The sequence below is a fragment of the Halyomorpha halys genome, unplaced genomic scaffold (genome assembly GCF_000696795.3).
Source record: "Halyomorpha halys isolate HHAL.00 unplaced genomic scaffold, Hhal_1.1 Scaffold1006.1, whole genome shotgun sequence".
Classification (NCBI taxonomy): Eukaryota; Metazoa; Arthropoda; class Insecta; order Hemiptera; family Pentatomidae; genus Halyomorpha; species Halyomorpha halys.
In genome coordinates, this window is record NW_027111978.1 from 232,121 (window position 1) to 249,537 (window position 17,417).

The 17,417-nt window shown below is 29.2% G+C and overlaps 1 protein-coding gene across 2 annotated transcripts in view; it reads left to right on the forward strand.

Moving 5' to 3' along the window:
* Positions 1-16,817, forward strand: part of LOC106687750 (uncharacterized) — a 229,454-nt gene extending 212,637 nt beyond the window's left edge. For both annotated transcript variants that reach the window (XM_014431796.2, XM_067049894.1), the window contains 4 exons: positions 1,936-2,068; positions 5,305-5,437; positions 9,576-9,668; positions 15,657-16,817. In XM_014431796.2, the coding sequence (XP_014287282.1) occupies positions 1,936-2,068; positions 5,305-5,437; positions 9,576-9,667 (358 nt within the window). In that variant the 3' untranslated portion in view covers position 9,668; positions 15,657-16,817. The remainder of the gene's footprint in view (positions 1-1,935; positions 2,069-5,304; positions 5,438-9,575; positions 9,669-15,656) is intronic.
* Positions 16,818-17,417: the final 600 nt, after the last annotated feature.

Genomic DNA, 17,417 nt, shown 5'->3' on the forward strand with positions numbered 1-17,417 from the left:
TATACCATTCCGAAACTTTGGGTACAAAAAGATATCTAATTCCACATTCCAAAAAATATCCCCACCATTTTATTTCTGTTCAATCATTACTTTTTAAATTTGTATGACCTATAATCACTTTATTATTATGGAAAATGAAATGACTGAATTCGATTCGTTGACAACAAGGTTTACCAATGGCTGGCACAATGAAAATACAAGGCACTTTTGCATTTATCTCTGATGATTTTTTAGACACCACCATCTTTCCCTGTCATTACCTTACTAATTATAGCATGTTTCCAGAATGAAATCATCTGTAAAATAAGTTCACTATTTCCTTTCTTTTTTTTTCTGGTTCTCAAAGATCTAGGGGGGAGCCGCGGCTTCCCCCTGCTCCCCCTGCCTAGCCCATGCCAGGAACCATGGCTTAACAGAAGCCACTTACTTTACACACTTATTAAGAGATAAGTCTTGATACTTCAAATTATAAAATAATCTAATTAAATATCTCTTAAAAGAGATTAGCTATTCTGATTACATACCATCAAGGCAGTTGATAAATGATAAGAGATTTATAGATTTTATAGAGATTTATTGTAGAAGGGGATAACCGTTATGTCTTATTACTGAAGTTTTTTAGTAATTATATGTAATAGTCTTATTTTTTCTTTTAGAATACTCAATCACTATAGACCCCATCCTATATTATTATAAGGGAAGCATCAAACCTTAAGACAACCTACCAGACAACAGCATTCTAACACTCTTATCAATTTTCGAAATCTATATCCAATCTGAATAAACCACTCTCCTATTCCCTCCAATTTCAAATCACATCCCATCTTTCAGGTGTATCCCAGTCAGATAGGCTCATGCATTTTTTTTTTCTTCCTTTTCATAAATAAAACTTATAAATTATATTTTTTTACTATCACTTTTTTATTCCTAATAACGGAGTTCTCATTGTCCTTAATTAATGCCATCTTCTGTTCCATTTACATGCAAATTGTCAAAAAACCTTAAAAATCTAATTTACTATCCCACACGATAAAAAAAAGTCACATTCCTTTGAAAATTAGGGAGTTAGATGTACTAAAGCAGAACTGAAGAAAATTTAAGAACTGTTAGAAAATTAAAGGTACTCAAAAGATAAATGGCATACAACTGTTATGACGCAAAAAAAATCAAATCTAAATTCCAAAATTGTAAATTAGGGATTTTTTTTTATTACTACTTATTGATATTTATTATTATTTAATGATATTTCTTGGTTTTTAACTTTTAACTTATTATTATCTATTATTTATTCATTCCTTTGTTTTTTTTTATATGTGTATACAAAATATTCTGACATTTGAGTAGTTTTTTAAATTTAAATAAAAATTTCATAATAATTTGTTTTTATAATGGACTGAAAAAGAGAAATATAAGATGAATGCAAGATTAAACAGAGACAGAATCAAACAAAAATACATCAATAACAATTATAACAAATATTATACTGAATAATGTATTGATAAGTATGCTACGTCATGTAGCAATCTAATATATTTCAACAGCTCTCCTTGTAAAATATAAAACATTTCCCTTGCTACTTTTAATTATTGGTAACAGCTTACCAAGTTTTTAACACTTGCTACCATCTATCTTAGCTCTCATAGATCTTTCTATTAGTTTTCTACACTTTATTATACATAATACATAACCAAAAATAATGCTGTAAAAGTAATAATAAAATCACTGGAGAAAATTAAGTTCAGAAAATTATTGAATCTGAGAGCTTAAGGAACTAAAATTCTATGAAAGCAGAGAATATTGTGTCCGAAACATTCATTCTTCAACAAGCCATCGTTGGAAAAATATACATAGAAAAGATATATGACATAACTTAATTTATTGATTCATATATAGTTATATAGTTAATCAAACTATCTAAGAAATATTTTTTTTAAGGCGCATGGGAGACGAAAGGTATGTAACCCTCGATATGGAAGGTGTAGATGAAGAAACTCCAAGAAGGAAACGAAAACGAAGAAGAAGAAACATCGATCTTATGACTTCCAGACAAAACTTTCAAAAAATACAGGTATTGATTCTTAATACTCATATACTAAAACAAAATCAGTAATTTTAGCAATAAGAGTTTCATGTTCGATAGGAATAGATAAATGTATAACATAATAAATTAACCCTTAACACTTAACCAACAGTAAACATAGTTCCATAAAATTGTAGTGTATGTTTTGAAGCCAATATTGATTATATACAGATATATATGAGCTCTTCAATAAATCAAAACATGCTCCATTTGGTTCGAAGTCCCACAGATGGGAGGGGAAGTAGAGATTTATTTGTTTTTTGATGTTTCCTCAATACTAACATTGGCCTGAACCAACATTATATTGGACATTGACCTACAAACATTTTACAATAGAACAGATATTCAAATAGCTTTGATGCCACTCATATATCAAGTCTTATTGACTTTCTGATTTCTTCTAATGCTAAGAAATAGTCATAGATATCGAACAAATATGTTGATCCCTTACTCCTTTTTCATCAAGACTTCACATTTCTTTTGTAACCATCTGTTCCTTCGTCATAAGCTACAATAATTTTGAAATGTTCATTTCTATGGTTCTCACAAAGACAGATCAGGTAAAGCAGGTATAAAAAAATCATTTAATATTTCACTACATAAGTTTTTTAAGATCCTGTTTTTAATGTTAAATAGATTTTTATTCCCTAAACATATATTAGTAAAACAAACAAACTGTCAGAAAACTCTAAATTTCTAATCAGGGCGACATCAGCCAAACGCAACCAAAAAATGTAACTAATCACCAATATTAAATTATATTCCCTCCAATTCAATAATATTAATATATGGGTCAAAGTTTACTATGAATTTATTACTACATATGAACAAAATAAAAATTAAAAAATCTGTAGCATTACAACCCACAAAGGATCTTGTGCATGGTTTCAGTACTTTGAATCAGTACTCTACCAAGAATTTGAAGAAAAATAAACATATACAACTTTTTTTTTAATTATCGAAACCTGTTTTAGTGTGAAATTATTGCTACTTTAGATTTTTATCATGACATTAAAAACAGGTGTGGCGTGAGGGAAGGTACAATGATAGCTCTTGATGGGGTGGAGGGGAGGGAAGTCCAAAAATATTTTTTAAAAAACTGGAAGATTATTGATTGACCGTGTGTGAAGATGAAAGGAATATGGTCCGGGTGCGGTCAAGAAAAACTCAAATAGTAGAAAAATACTAATTTAATGAGCCAATGTTTCGCCCCACGTTGCAGGGCTTCTTCAGGGCTATTTTGACGGCAGTCAAAACTAAAATGAATTCCATTTTAGTTTTGACTGCCGTCAAAATAGCCCTGAAGAAGCCCTGCAACGTGGGGCGAAACGTTGGCTCATTAAATTAGTATTTTTCTACTATTTGAGTTTTTCTTGACCGCACCCGGACCATATTCCTTTCATTTTTTAAAAAACTTTTAATAAATAATATCACGTACTTATATCATACTCTGTGTTATCTTGTTTATAAATGTTTATTTTTTAAATAATAAAAAGTGGGTACCCCTTACTTCTCCCTAAGCCTAACTCAACTCACAAAAAAAATTTCAACCCTCTAACTAAATTAGGAGGGGCTGTAAAGGTGTAAAAAACATTGGGATAAGCCTTAATTTCGACTGAAATTCATCTCCCCCACTTCTATGGTATTATTCTGCCTGAAAAACATCCATATATACCAAATTGCAACTCATTTGATCCAAATGGGACTTCTGTAATTGCCCAAATATAGTGAAAGAAAATATATTTATTTTTCAAAATATCAGACATCCCTGAAACCCTTAAAACTGTGCCCTAGGGCCTATTATTTTAAGGGACTTAAAATGCTCCTCTAACGACCTGCGGTACATTGCAAAAGTTTATTATTTTTGGAAGAAAATGTGATAAAATTTATTTTAAAAATTCATTAAATTATTTTTAGAAATATGATTTCATAATTTAAGTCAGAAAACTTTTAAGAACCCTCAACCAAAAAAATAAAATATATATATAGCTAATTAATTATTGAAAATAAGTAATAGATAAATAAATTTTTCTTATGAAAATAGTTTTTATAATTTTAGTCAGGAACCTTTTAAAGTAAGTTTTATTGTAAAAGTATCAATTTTATTTCCATAGAATTCCGTAGTGAGATATAAATGAAGGTTAATGATGTATTATTAAAGAAGTAATTATTTAGTATGGGTTAATGAAACATATTTATTAATTCAGTTACTAAAATTATTCTGTTTCTAAAATATTTTAAGTGTATTAATTAAGTTTAATAAAAAAATAGTTTTATACTTGTGAAGAAGAAAAGTTAGTATATTGTAATATGCTCTTTTTTAGTAAATAGTATATTTTGATGTATAAATGGTTTTAATATGTTTTATTTTATGTATCATTTTAATATTCATTGCTTTGTTTATCCAAAAAGCAAACTAACCAAGTTTCATTGTTTATAATAACTTCGTAATACAAAAAAACAAGATGGCGGTATGTTGTCAATGCCACATTGAGTAGATTCAAATATCATAAAAACTATTTTAACTCTTCCCATCATAATTGAAAATACAGTAAATTAAAGGAAAATTAGAAATCAAGGAATAGTGAAAATGAATAATAGTCAGAAAATAAATCATTTGGAAAAATCCCTAACTGTTGGGGGACAATGATGTTTACATGTAACCTCAAGGCAGGTTACCATTTTCTGAGAATAACTTCACTTTGGTCTGGGGCTTCAAGGAGAGAGGATGTAGCTTCATCAATTTCTGTCCAGCATGAAGGAAGAAGCCATATTGGACAGGAGAACAAAGGAACAGCATTTTTGGACGCAAGAACAAAGAACATCAAGGATATCAACAGGAAGATAGTGAGCTTGGTTAGTTTGGTTATAACTAAGTAAGAATACATTTGTAAAATAGATTTAAATTAAATTAATTGAAATTATTGTAAATGCCTGTTCTGATTGTCTAGCAACCACACGCCCTGAGATTAAGAGTCTCTCTCTCTCTCTCTTTTATATTATGAGATTAAGAGTCTTTTATATTATTAAATTTGAATAAATTATATTATCCATTTAAGAGTAAAGTTCTTAATTTGAACCCAAGTAATCTTTTATATTTGAAATAAAATTATAAAAAGAATAAAGATTCATTTTATTTTATTTTTAACATTTTATAAATTATTACAATATATAGCGATTTTTTTTTTTAAATAATAGATTTTGATAAAATATATGTTTTTCAGAAACCAGTTGATCCTGAAGACCTACCAAAGAGAGCAAGATGGACGATTATCATTACAGCAGGTTTTCTTCTTTTAACATGTATGCTTCTTGTAGGAATCACGCTAAGGATGGCGCCCATCATTGACCAGATGGGTCAGTAACATATGTCTTTGAATGTATACAACCCTCAATCTGCATACTCAATGATGAGATTGAAACCCAACAGAACTCGCATTCATTACGTCTTAAAGCACTTACAATAGATTTTAAAATACCAACTGCACAATTTAACCTTTCTCTTCCTTTAGCATTATTATGTAGACTAAGACCTAAACTTATTTTTTCTTACTTTTAAAATAAGAAATAAAAATTACATGAAACCGAGTAGTATCAAATTTTAGAAACAATGACGATTCAACAAATGATAGAATAATTAATATCCAGAAGAGGAGTGGAGAAGTGATAGAAATACAACAGGAAAAAAAAATCTTAACTTAATACTTTTTCTAAAATTTATAAAAATCCAAAGCTTGTATATTACCTAGAGATTAATGAATCAAGGAAAACTAATCATCCCAAAATTACCATAAAAATAAGATTTATTTTTAAATAGTAAAAATAATTTCTTATCTATACAATACTCATAACAAAAATTATGAAATAAATACAAAATTAATCCATTTTGTTAATAATTGTAAGTTAATAATCTATTTTGAAAAAAATGGATACCGAAACATATGAAGACTATGTCATGTATTATTTCATAATAAATAGACTGATTATAAATATCAAACATTAAATAAAACAAAATCAAAAGATTGGCATGTTGTAAAAGAGAAACATGAGTTAACAATCTTAACAATAGTTGGTTGAAGGGTCACATGGAGATAGCCCGTAAGTGAGTTCTAAAAACCATAATTTCAGTCATCATAATTAGATGCAATTTTTAATTTAAAGTTAGTTATTCACCTCACCTATTTTATAATATTCAATATTCTCAAGCTGTTGATTAATATTTCAATAATTAATGAGTTCTAATAAGGCGTTTTCCAAAGTTTTTTTTTACTTTTAATAGGTGATAAGTCTGGAGATTAATTCACACCACAGTCTTCGTAGGATCCAGATATCTAGTAGACATTGGGCCAAACATTACCATGCAAAAGAATATTTTTTTTTGTATTGAATTAAATAATGTTTTTGAATTGAATAAATATAAGAACGGCTGATTTCTGATCAACTGCATCAATATGAGCATAAAACTTCTCTAAACTGATTATAATTACATTTGAGAGATGATTAACTCTGTCTCTTCTAATCATTAGATTTTTACATGTTTTTTAACTCTCTTTAGTTACTTATAGGTACTAAAGAAATTTCAGGCCTAAATTGCACCTACAGATTAAACCAATGCAACGATACAACTTCTGCTCAGTCATGAGGAAGTCACTGTGTCTAAGCTATTCAAATCATAGGCATTCCTTTATTGTGAACAAGTTTAGAGGGTCTTTATCAATGAGACCTCTGTCCAGAAATTCAGTCATTGTAAAGAAATCATATTTCACTGTAAGTAGAGATCTGGCTCTTAAGATTTTGATTTTTATTTCGAAAAAGGAGTGTAGACCATACTCAGCCAGTTCATGCTAATCATTTTTACATATTTTTCAGCTTGCTCCTTACAAAAAAGTAATCAATGCTGTTAAAGTTTCCAAATAAATGTAACCACATGGGACCTCAGTTATTTTCAATTATAATTGTTATATATCCAAGATCAACATTATGCTAAAATAACACAAAAAAAATCTTTAAACCACCACTGAATAATAGACTCATATTGCCACTGCCTTAATTTACTTAAATCTTTCTGACCATTTAGACTCTATTCTCATAAATTTTGAATTATTAAAAAGAAATCCAGAAATAAAAAATTATACTTACAAATTCCAATAAAAAGGGAATCATTGGCAAATGATAAAATCTACTTGAACAAACAAACATCATTGTTGAAGTAAATTAATACTAAACTAATCTAAACCAGTATTACTAATAAGATAAAATAATTACAATTACCTAGCGTTTAAAGGTTTTGAATAAGAAACTAAACAAAATAAAGAATTCTGTAGTCCAAACAACCCTATTTGTAAAGGCAAAAGTACCATTTCATCTTTTTAATAAGTTTCCGATAAATGCAAATCTTCATTCTTTGCTTAATATTTTTAATGCATCTTTTTTTCAAAAGCATGAAAAAAAATCTCTTCTTTAGTATATTGAATTTCAAATCTAGTTAACTATATATATGTTGATTTAGTTTTCAGTATCATCATTTAAATATGATCCACTTGATTTTTAGTGATTTGATTCATCAGTTCTTAGATACTCTAGACCCTTTTTGTATTTCTTCCAGGACAGTAGTTAAGACTATCATCTATTTTTTATGATATTTTTAGTGCATTGGATTCCTTAAGCATCCTATGTGTTGTAAAATAATTTGTTTTTCTTGTTTACAATTTTATTCCTTTTTAAATATAAAATTGTATGTATCTTAATTTATTAATAAGTTAAATTAATTCTATTAAACAAAGTCATTCTAAAAACATGCATCTATAAAGTGTTTAAGTGAGATTTATAAATTTAAATCCAAAATCATTGCACAGTAGTTGATCCTTTTTAAATTATTTTTGAGGTATCTATAAAACTTAAATACTAATCTTAAGATGTTTTTGAATGATTATGTCCATGAATTAACGGCCAAAATCGATGATTGAAAACTTCTATAGCAACCACAATAAGTCCCTTTGTTTTGTCTTTCAAATTTCAATTTGTTCTCTGAGAGCTTAATACAGCAAGTGGAATTTTTTTCCTTGTTAAAGTACGTAAACTGTTTTTTATTTTTGTTTACTGTAATTGTAAGGGAGGTAAATATGAATTATCACCAAGTTTTACCCTAATATTTTACAAAAATAATGGGAGTCACAAAAAGTGTAAACAGCAAAGTAATTTTTTTAGTGGAAACTAGAAAGAAAGGACTGAAACAAGTTCGGCAAAATTTGGAAAGGAGATCTTTAAATTTAATAATACTCCTTCTATAGATCTACCGAATTCTATCCACCATATCAAATAACATTTTTATGCTGATGATCTACAAAGTTATCTCTTTCTCTCCTGCCCATCTTGTCAAAGCATCTCATTAGCTGCAGAATGATATTAGTATAATTTGTGACTGGGCTAAGATAAACAAGTTGCAGCTGGGTGGAGAAAAAATTAAAGCCAGTCCATCGGCTCAAAACCATTCCTACATTCTCTTCCTTATCAACCTTTACTTTTTCCCAACAACAATTCTATTCCACTCGATATTTCGGTTTAAAATTTCAGAGTTACCTTCAATCAACACCTATCCTGGATAATCCTGTATCCGAAATATCCAGAAAATCATAAAATTATTATCCTCAAACAGTTCCATAGAATCCGCCAATCCTTGCCTTTAAAAACCTGCCAGTTTCTTCATTTTCGTTAAATCATATAAGATTGTATGAATCCAAGAATGAAAAATGTTTCAAAGATAAGCAAACCTTTAAGCGCCATCTGAATAGGTCACAAATCTCAAATGTTCAACTAAAGAGTTTTATCAAAATTGTTGAAAAATGGGAGAGGTCACATTACAAAAATGACCAATATATAGACTAAAATAAATTTTTACAATATCAGAAAGAAAAAAAGCATCATTTTCATTAGAACGAATTAAATGATACTCATTTTATATCATATATAATTTTATTTAATTAAAATTTTTGTATCGATCATCATAAAAAGATAGAAACAATTAGGATTAGTCAAACTATCTTCATCTTAAAATCAACAATGCATGCAAAAATAGTTATCAATGTTCACTATCAACACAGATAGAAAACAATCTGATTCTTTCTCAAACATTCTATTATGCTTTGACACAAAAATAATGTTAACATTCAGCTTTTGTTTATTTAAGCTTAAAATAAAAGGTTTAAATTTCCAAACTTTAATTCCCACTCTTATCGATTATGATTAGATACAAAAAATAAAATATTTTAACAGTAGTCTGATCTAAACCATACTAGTTTGCAAACCTAGGGACCAAGTTTTTCCTCAACACTAGTTGTCTAAATTAATAACATTTTAATATTTTTATAACATTCAAATTTAATTTAATTGGCCCGATAATTTATATAAAAAGCATAGTATGAGGCCAAATTTTTATATTTTTAAATTGTGCTTGTGGTGTTTTAATGATTTTTTATGTCTGAAGAATATGTTTCAGTGCACAACCAGAACGAAGAGCTAATGAACTCCCTCAACAGGCAGGATTACAATGAAACCTTCCTAATGTTTAGCTCTCTCAACACGAATTAAGGTAAGAAACATCATCCGCCCTCCCAATGGTTAAAATGGTTATATATTTAATTCTATATATCTTATATGAGTGAGTTGACAAGACAATCACAGAAGCATCAAACTATAGTTGAATTGTTTAAGAATTAAGGGTTTTGTTAATAATGTAAGAATATGCAAATATCCCTTAGGCAAATTACCTTAAAATCAAATTGGGTCAATAATATTTCAGATGTAAGCTGTAATAAAGGTACCGGAAGAAAATAAAAACGCATACACAGAGGAAAATTAAAGTATTTTTATCACTAATAACATCATATCTTTGATGCGCAGTTATAAGGGCTTAAGTCGAAAATATAAATTTTTCAGGAGACCAAAAACAACGTTCAAAAAATTATGTAAAATCTAATTATTGATATTTTTGTAATTATTATCCTTATCTGAAAAGTAATTTAAAGACCTTATTACCAACCGATAGCTCTGATTTGGTGCTATAATATGGCATAATCTCCAGGATCAGATAAAAAAGAATGGCCACATTTTTGCCTCTAAGTGTGTTTCCTAGCAATTAATGAAGACAAGTGCTGCTTTTAAAAAAAAGGGCGCAGAGAAAAACGATTATAGTCCTTTTTTTATTCAAGCTATTGGTATAATCTGTTGGGGTTCAATGAAATTAATCATCAAATAAAATTAATAGAGTGCTTGGTATTGCTAAGATGGGACATACAATATAATGAAACAAATAGCAGAACGCTACCCTATTTTACTGAATAAAACAAAAAGTATTAAATGTAACTTTTCTTATTATTTGATCTTCCAATCAAATGAACAATTCTGAGAATGAAAAAATAAATTTATCAGTACTCCTGAGATCACCCAAGCCACAGTAAAGTTAGTAGGTTCAGGGCTTCTCTGCCTCTGTTCTCCTCCATCAGAATCCATGTTTGGAACTTCCCAAATTTTAATAATAATAATAATATAATACCTTGTAAATGGATTTTTACCAAGAAATGAAATGCTGACAGAAGTTTAGATTTTCCAAGGATTAAGACAAACAAAAGAGGAAGATTTTGAAGAAACATTCAATACAGTACTCTAGTTAGCAAGAGGAACTATAGTTAGAGTCCTCATTAGCATTGCTGCTATTGTGTCTATATCAATTTGATGTCTCTAAGGCTTAGCTGACAGCTTGACAAAACCCCTACTAAGTCCTTGATTGAAGACATTTGACTTATGAAGGAAGGTGTCAAGTTTGCATAATTCATTATTGACTCTCGTGTCGATTTTGTTTTGCTATCAATCGGCTTGCTGCAAGAAGGTTACAGAATGTCTGGTATAAGGTTGCTGATCTATATGACATTGTTCTTTAAGTACATGCGATGTGTAATAAAGTAGCTTATAGCAATAGCCCAATTTTATTTCTCTTAAAAATACCTCAATAGTTTGTATGTATGACCTTGGCTGAATAATGTCATTATTTACAGTTTTCACCTCCTCCCATAGGGGTATAGAGGTGATTTGAGGTAATTTGGAAACTTGCTTTGCCAGTAATCAGCCTGTTTAGTCTCTGGTGTTCATTCCACACGCTCAGGGATTCATTGCAGAGTGACCCATTCAGAAATAGCTATGAGGCATTCCCACTCAGATGCAAGCAATGTCAGCTCAACCTTTTACTTAGTCTTGAGGTTCAAAAAGAACCAATGCTGCTTTGGACATAAATATAATTCCTGTAATACAATGCACATTTCATCTGACTCTGATCACTTGATTCCTGTGCCATTCAATTCTTTCTGATAACTTCAATGTTAATATAAATATGTCTTACAATTTAATAATTATTATATTCAATCAGATAAAACTTATTAGTTATATCAGAAATATATAAAATTGAATAGATAAATAGTTATAAGAAATAAAGATTCCTTCCTTTTTTTTTTGTAGTGGAACTTCAAATTAATGAAAATAAAACCCAAGTAAATGAGCTAAACATAAAATATGACTTGAAATCACAGTTCGGTACCATTGAAATGCTTGTTTATTGTATGTAAAAGTATGTATTACATAGAAGTACTCTTCACCGACAAAAAGACAATTTTTTTAACAAGATGGTTTTCCAATAAGTAAAAGCAACCTACTCTAACCAAACCACAGAATAAAAGTCAATCCTCCCCCGCCCAAAATTGAACCGGGGCCATAGCAGTTTTGAAGTTGCTTAGGTTACGCCTCAACTCTCTCAGCTACAAAAACCACAGAGTGTGTTCTCACCTGTACACAAGAATACAGATGATCGTTGTTTTTTGTTATAACCTGACACTATACAGTGATTCTTATTTACATGAAGTTAGGCTCCCAACTTGAACTAGAAAGAATCCATTGGGAGTTGATCTAGATTCACTTTAGGAAGTTACCACCAGTGATCAAATTAAAGTAGTGATAATAATAAACACCAGAACTCAAAAGTCAATGCTCACAACAATACCTATTAACGGTAACCATTTTATAGAGCCTGGATATTCCCCAGGAGGGCTCTTGAATCCAAACAGGATTCACTTATGGTTAAAGTAACAAAATAAATAATTATCTACCACAGTCAGATTCAAACCCAGGACATAGTAACACAGCACCTTACTCACAACGCCACCCCACTGTCTCGGTTTATACGTATAATAATTTTTCTTAAGTTAGGGTCTCAAAATTAATCAAATAAATATATAGCAACACCACTTGGTAGTGGTGCTGGTGCTGGTCTATACTGTAACTAATACAACTGCTAAAACCGTTATGATCCGAGATGACTAACCTAGCTGCTACAATGTGAACTACTACATCACACAGTCTCATTTTTTATAAGCACTGAATGTCAGAAAAACTTCTTAATGCTGATTTAAGAATAAATTTGATTGGTCTTTTCAAAATAAAATGTATGAGAGAAGCCATTTTTGAAACATGAGTGTCAAGAATAATGCATTAGTATATTTTCATTAATTAGAATATTTGAAATGCAGTATAGTTTAAAAATATTTGTATATGCATGTATAAGGAAAAGTAGAAAATGGAATCTAATAAAATTGATATGGAACCAACTGATTCATGATGTCCATGGCTGAAGGCAAGATTAATTCAATTTTCTGATATACAGTGCTTATAAAAAACATTACAGCATTTCAAGACACACTGGCTAATTATTGAGCACAGAAGTTTCTTGGAATTATGGGACATTCTTGTGAGGGTGTAAGTCGATTTCCACTCTGGGTCACTTTTACCTATATAAACCAGATAGAGCATTTCAGGTTTGTTAAGTTTAAGGTTCCATTCATTTTCATTTTGTACTAGCGGAAAATGTCAAGCCCACTAGTTCCAGTATCTTTGCTAAAGCAATGGAAAATTTAATCATTAGAGAGAATCTGAGAAAACTATCTTAGAAAAAAATGTATTCGCAGGGTTAATAAGTTTAAGAATAACATGTATCATAAAATAAAAGAGACAATCATTACACTACTATTTTCTTCTTTAATAAATAAATTAAATCTGTACTTACAATGATGACTGTGAACAAGCACTTCAGGATCTTCCAAAATCTTTATCCGCAGCAAATACCCCAACAATTCATTAAACTTAATATTTTCTGAAAAATTATAAATATTCTATTAAAGATATGTATAAATACCATTAGCTCTAAACAATTCGTGGGTGGAGGGCAGTTTTTATCTTCTGCTGAAACTGGCCCATTTGAAATATTTTGAGTTAATTAATATTAAAAAAACAGAAAAACAGAACTAAATCCTTACTATTTCATCCTAAATTATTTTATAAGTTAAACATGTTTGATTCTGAGTAGTTTATTTATTTGACTAACCACTCATTATTAATTTATTGTTTTTGATAACTCAGTAACATACAAAAATAAATATTTAATTATTCCCAAATCAAAGAATAAATTAATAAATAAAAAAAAGAAACTATTACATATGCTTATACTTACTTACTTATACTTATTACTTATACTTAGTTTAAGAAACAAAATATGCAATATGGAACCAACCAAAATTGTAAGTCTATTTTATGAGCTGTCAATAACATTTTCAAGAATTTGTATTCCTCAACAAAAACTGAAGGTACAGTGTTGCTCTGTACTCGATTTAGACAGAGCCTTGATTTTTTGTTGCAAAATGAAAATTCTTAAAATAAAAAAAAATAGCCTAAATAGCTTTTAAAATATAATTGAATAAAAATGTTGATTGTTTCCTAATTGCCTTTCTTATTCCTTATTAGGTTCAATGATATATCTGATTTTTTTTTTTAATTTATAAAATTAATATTTAAATGTAACTGAGGAATAAAATGAGGCACAAATTTAACTGGAATTAGATAAAGCAATGAAACAAGACAATTTACAATTCTCATGCAGCTCAAGATAAGCGAGAAGTCCATTTGAACAATTATTAACTGTTAAAGATGAATGGAATATGGTCCAGGTGCGGTCAAATAAAACTCAAATAGTAAATGGGTGTACTATTTTTATTTGAGCCAACGTTTCGCCCTACGTTGCAGGGCTGTTTTGACGGAAGTTACATGTCAAGTTTAACATTTAAAGTGATACATAGAGCAGGAAAAAAAACTTAATCCTGGTACCTCTAAAGAACTACAAGGGTGAAAAAAATTTATTTTAGGCCAACAGACATATTGCAGAAAATAATTCTGGTTTAGTATAAACTACCCTTATATAAATAAAACAATGGTATCAGAATTTCAACACAAATTAAAAAATTACTTCATTGTGTTTATAAATACTTTTAAAATCAATTATTATCTAATAACCAGTTCATTAATACCCCTAACTTTATTCATAATAAATTTAAAGTATAACAAAATATACCACTTAAGCCTTGTTTTCAAGCCTAACTTCATTCCATACTATAAAAAATGAATTTTCTCCTTTCAGTTTATAGAAACCGCCTAGATTGAGCACCAATAACCAGTTTTGCCAACACAGTCGTGTATAAAAAAAAATCGGAATTTTTAAATTGAGAGTTATTGATTTAGAATAAATATTAATAAATTATAGGTAACTACACAATTAAAAAAAAATTAATCAACCAAATGGAAACCTAACAAATTGAAAACCGTGCTTAAGCGATTTTGATGATATGTAGACGACATATTATAATTCGCTCATTTTTCAAAGCAATATTAAAAGAAAATACATTTGAATAAATGATAAATTTTTAATATAACACACAAAGTATTTCTATGGCAATTACCACCTACCAACAAGTTAAATAAAAACAACCTTTTGTCTTCTTTATCAGCCAGCTTTTTTAGACAAATAGTAATTATACAACTAGATGTTTTATATTAAAGCAGAATTTTGAAGTTATCCTGTGTACTTAGGTACATATTGAAAAGATTTATGTAAAACCTATGATTTATCGAACATCTAGGATATGGTCTAGAACACACCACTAAATTTAATATTGTATTAACAGCAAATTTACCAATAGGGAAATTTAAATTTAGGCAACTTCGCACCAAGCTTTTAGCTGCTTTGGGCGAGTCTTAATTGTAAGGTTCTTTACGATTCCAGTATTCACATAATTCATATTTCAAAAAATAAGGACTTACAAATGAAAACTTCACAAATTAGGACAACAATTATGGTACTATCGTACAAAAACTAACACCAATGATGGTAACTTCAAAACCCACTTATACAGAATGCTACAAGTAGTTATAGTCCCGACATGCACTGAAAATGATACGTTGGGGGCTTTTATGTATGATTTATCCCATTTGAGCTAGTGGCAGTCGATTTAATTAAGGCAGTAATAATGTAATTTACTATTCATAATAGTATAAATAGGTTTTTAATTTCCCGCCATTGGAACTTGAGTTTCGAACTGTTAAAAATTTGTATAATTGTTTTAGAAAAAAAATTGTTAATAACTGTTAAAAAATATATCTGTACTCCGTATACAAATCCATTTATTTATGTATGTTATTCGTGTTGCAGAAATTGTGCTGTGTCTTCCAGGGTTTACTGCCAGAAAGAAAAGCTGACAGAGGAACCAGAAAATTTTGGAAACCGAATTTCTCTTACTGGATAATAGGATCGGGAATTCCTCTGGCTTATGAAGTGATAGTGACATAATAAATTACAGACGATAATAGACATTGTTGCTATGGTTGTTTTATAGATAGGATTTGTTATACATTATTGATAAATCAATAATACTTTGAAATCTATTGATGATTTTTAAAAGTATATGTATTGGTACATAAGAAAATGAATTCAAAACAAATATATAAGTATTATGTATATAAAAAATTTTTTGATGCCTTCCTGATAATCAGACATTGATGATAAGGGTATTTTATAAAAAAAAAAAAAGCACAGTTTTTCTTAAATGTTACAAAATAAAGTTTTGGTTTTAATAGCTGTTGCTCAATGTGACGTGACTCAGATATATGGTAATTCTATGTTTATACTATAGCTATGAATGTTAGTAACAAATGAAAAAAAAAACATGTTTAGCATAAATAAATTTTGGCTGTCTTAAAAAGACATTTAATGCCTATGATGAAAAGCTCCTACATAGGTACATATGTAATTATTATTGTCGAAAAGTAATAACCATTATGAATGACAGATTCATAAAACATTTACCGATAAATATATGTGTGTTAAAGTAGTAAAATGATGAGTAATTGTTTCCCTATAGCGAGTTCAAGAGTTCCTTTGAAATATTCAGCTAACAACAAACATCTTCATATTAGAATTAAATTGTGAATTTCGGAAGGGGCCTCTCTCTAAAAATTTCCATGAATCAAAAAAGAAAACTGAATTTCTGATAAACCACTGGACTTATTTGAGCAGCTTTTTTTTTTCAAAAATAATCGATACACTATGACAGAAAATATCGTATGCTGATGAAATATCGATCTATATGAGTACATGAAAAAGGAACGAATAGGCCCTTTTCGAAATATACAATTCAATTAATTTAATTGCAAAGGTCAAGAGTTTGTTCTTGTGTAAGAGTCATAATATATGTAAAAAAAAAAGAATTGTAGTTAATACATACTGAAAAGTGTAAACTGGAAAAATTTCTCTTTAAAATTTTAATAGTACACAGACAATCCATAGTCTATTCAAATTGTTATTCAATATGAACTAAACCAACAGATTCAATAAAATTCTTCAAATTTTCTATTACAAAGTTTTATTTTTTTATGGAAACCTTAACTAATGGTACCTCTTAAATCCCATAAATTCTCAATCTGCGGGAGTGCTCTCAATGGTGATGGTGCATGCCCCCTTCGTCTACAAATTTATAATCCTACACGATTAAAAATGGGCTCATATATTTTGTTCTTTCTTTATGTAGAACATATAAAGGCACGTTAATGTGTTTTTCTTTGTTTTCTGGTTTGAAAGTTCCTTCCTTTCCCTAAATTCAAGCCATAGAAAAATGTGATTTCCTTCCAAAATTCACATCCTCCACAAAAATTAATTTCTTTGGCGATGTAACTTGCACCTTTTGAGCCTCCTAGTGAATTTAATATTTGAGGTTAGCAGGAAAAAATTAGCACCAAGATCCTTGGTCTCTCTAAGATACCCTGCTCAACTCACCCTGTTCATAAGATGGTTGAGTGTCACAACCCTAATATCTCATTCATGCACCTCCAAGTACTTTACATTCCAAGACTCCAGATCTTTTGATTCATAATGGGCCAGAGGTTTTTTTTTTCTGATCCCTCCAAAACAGAAAAA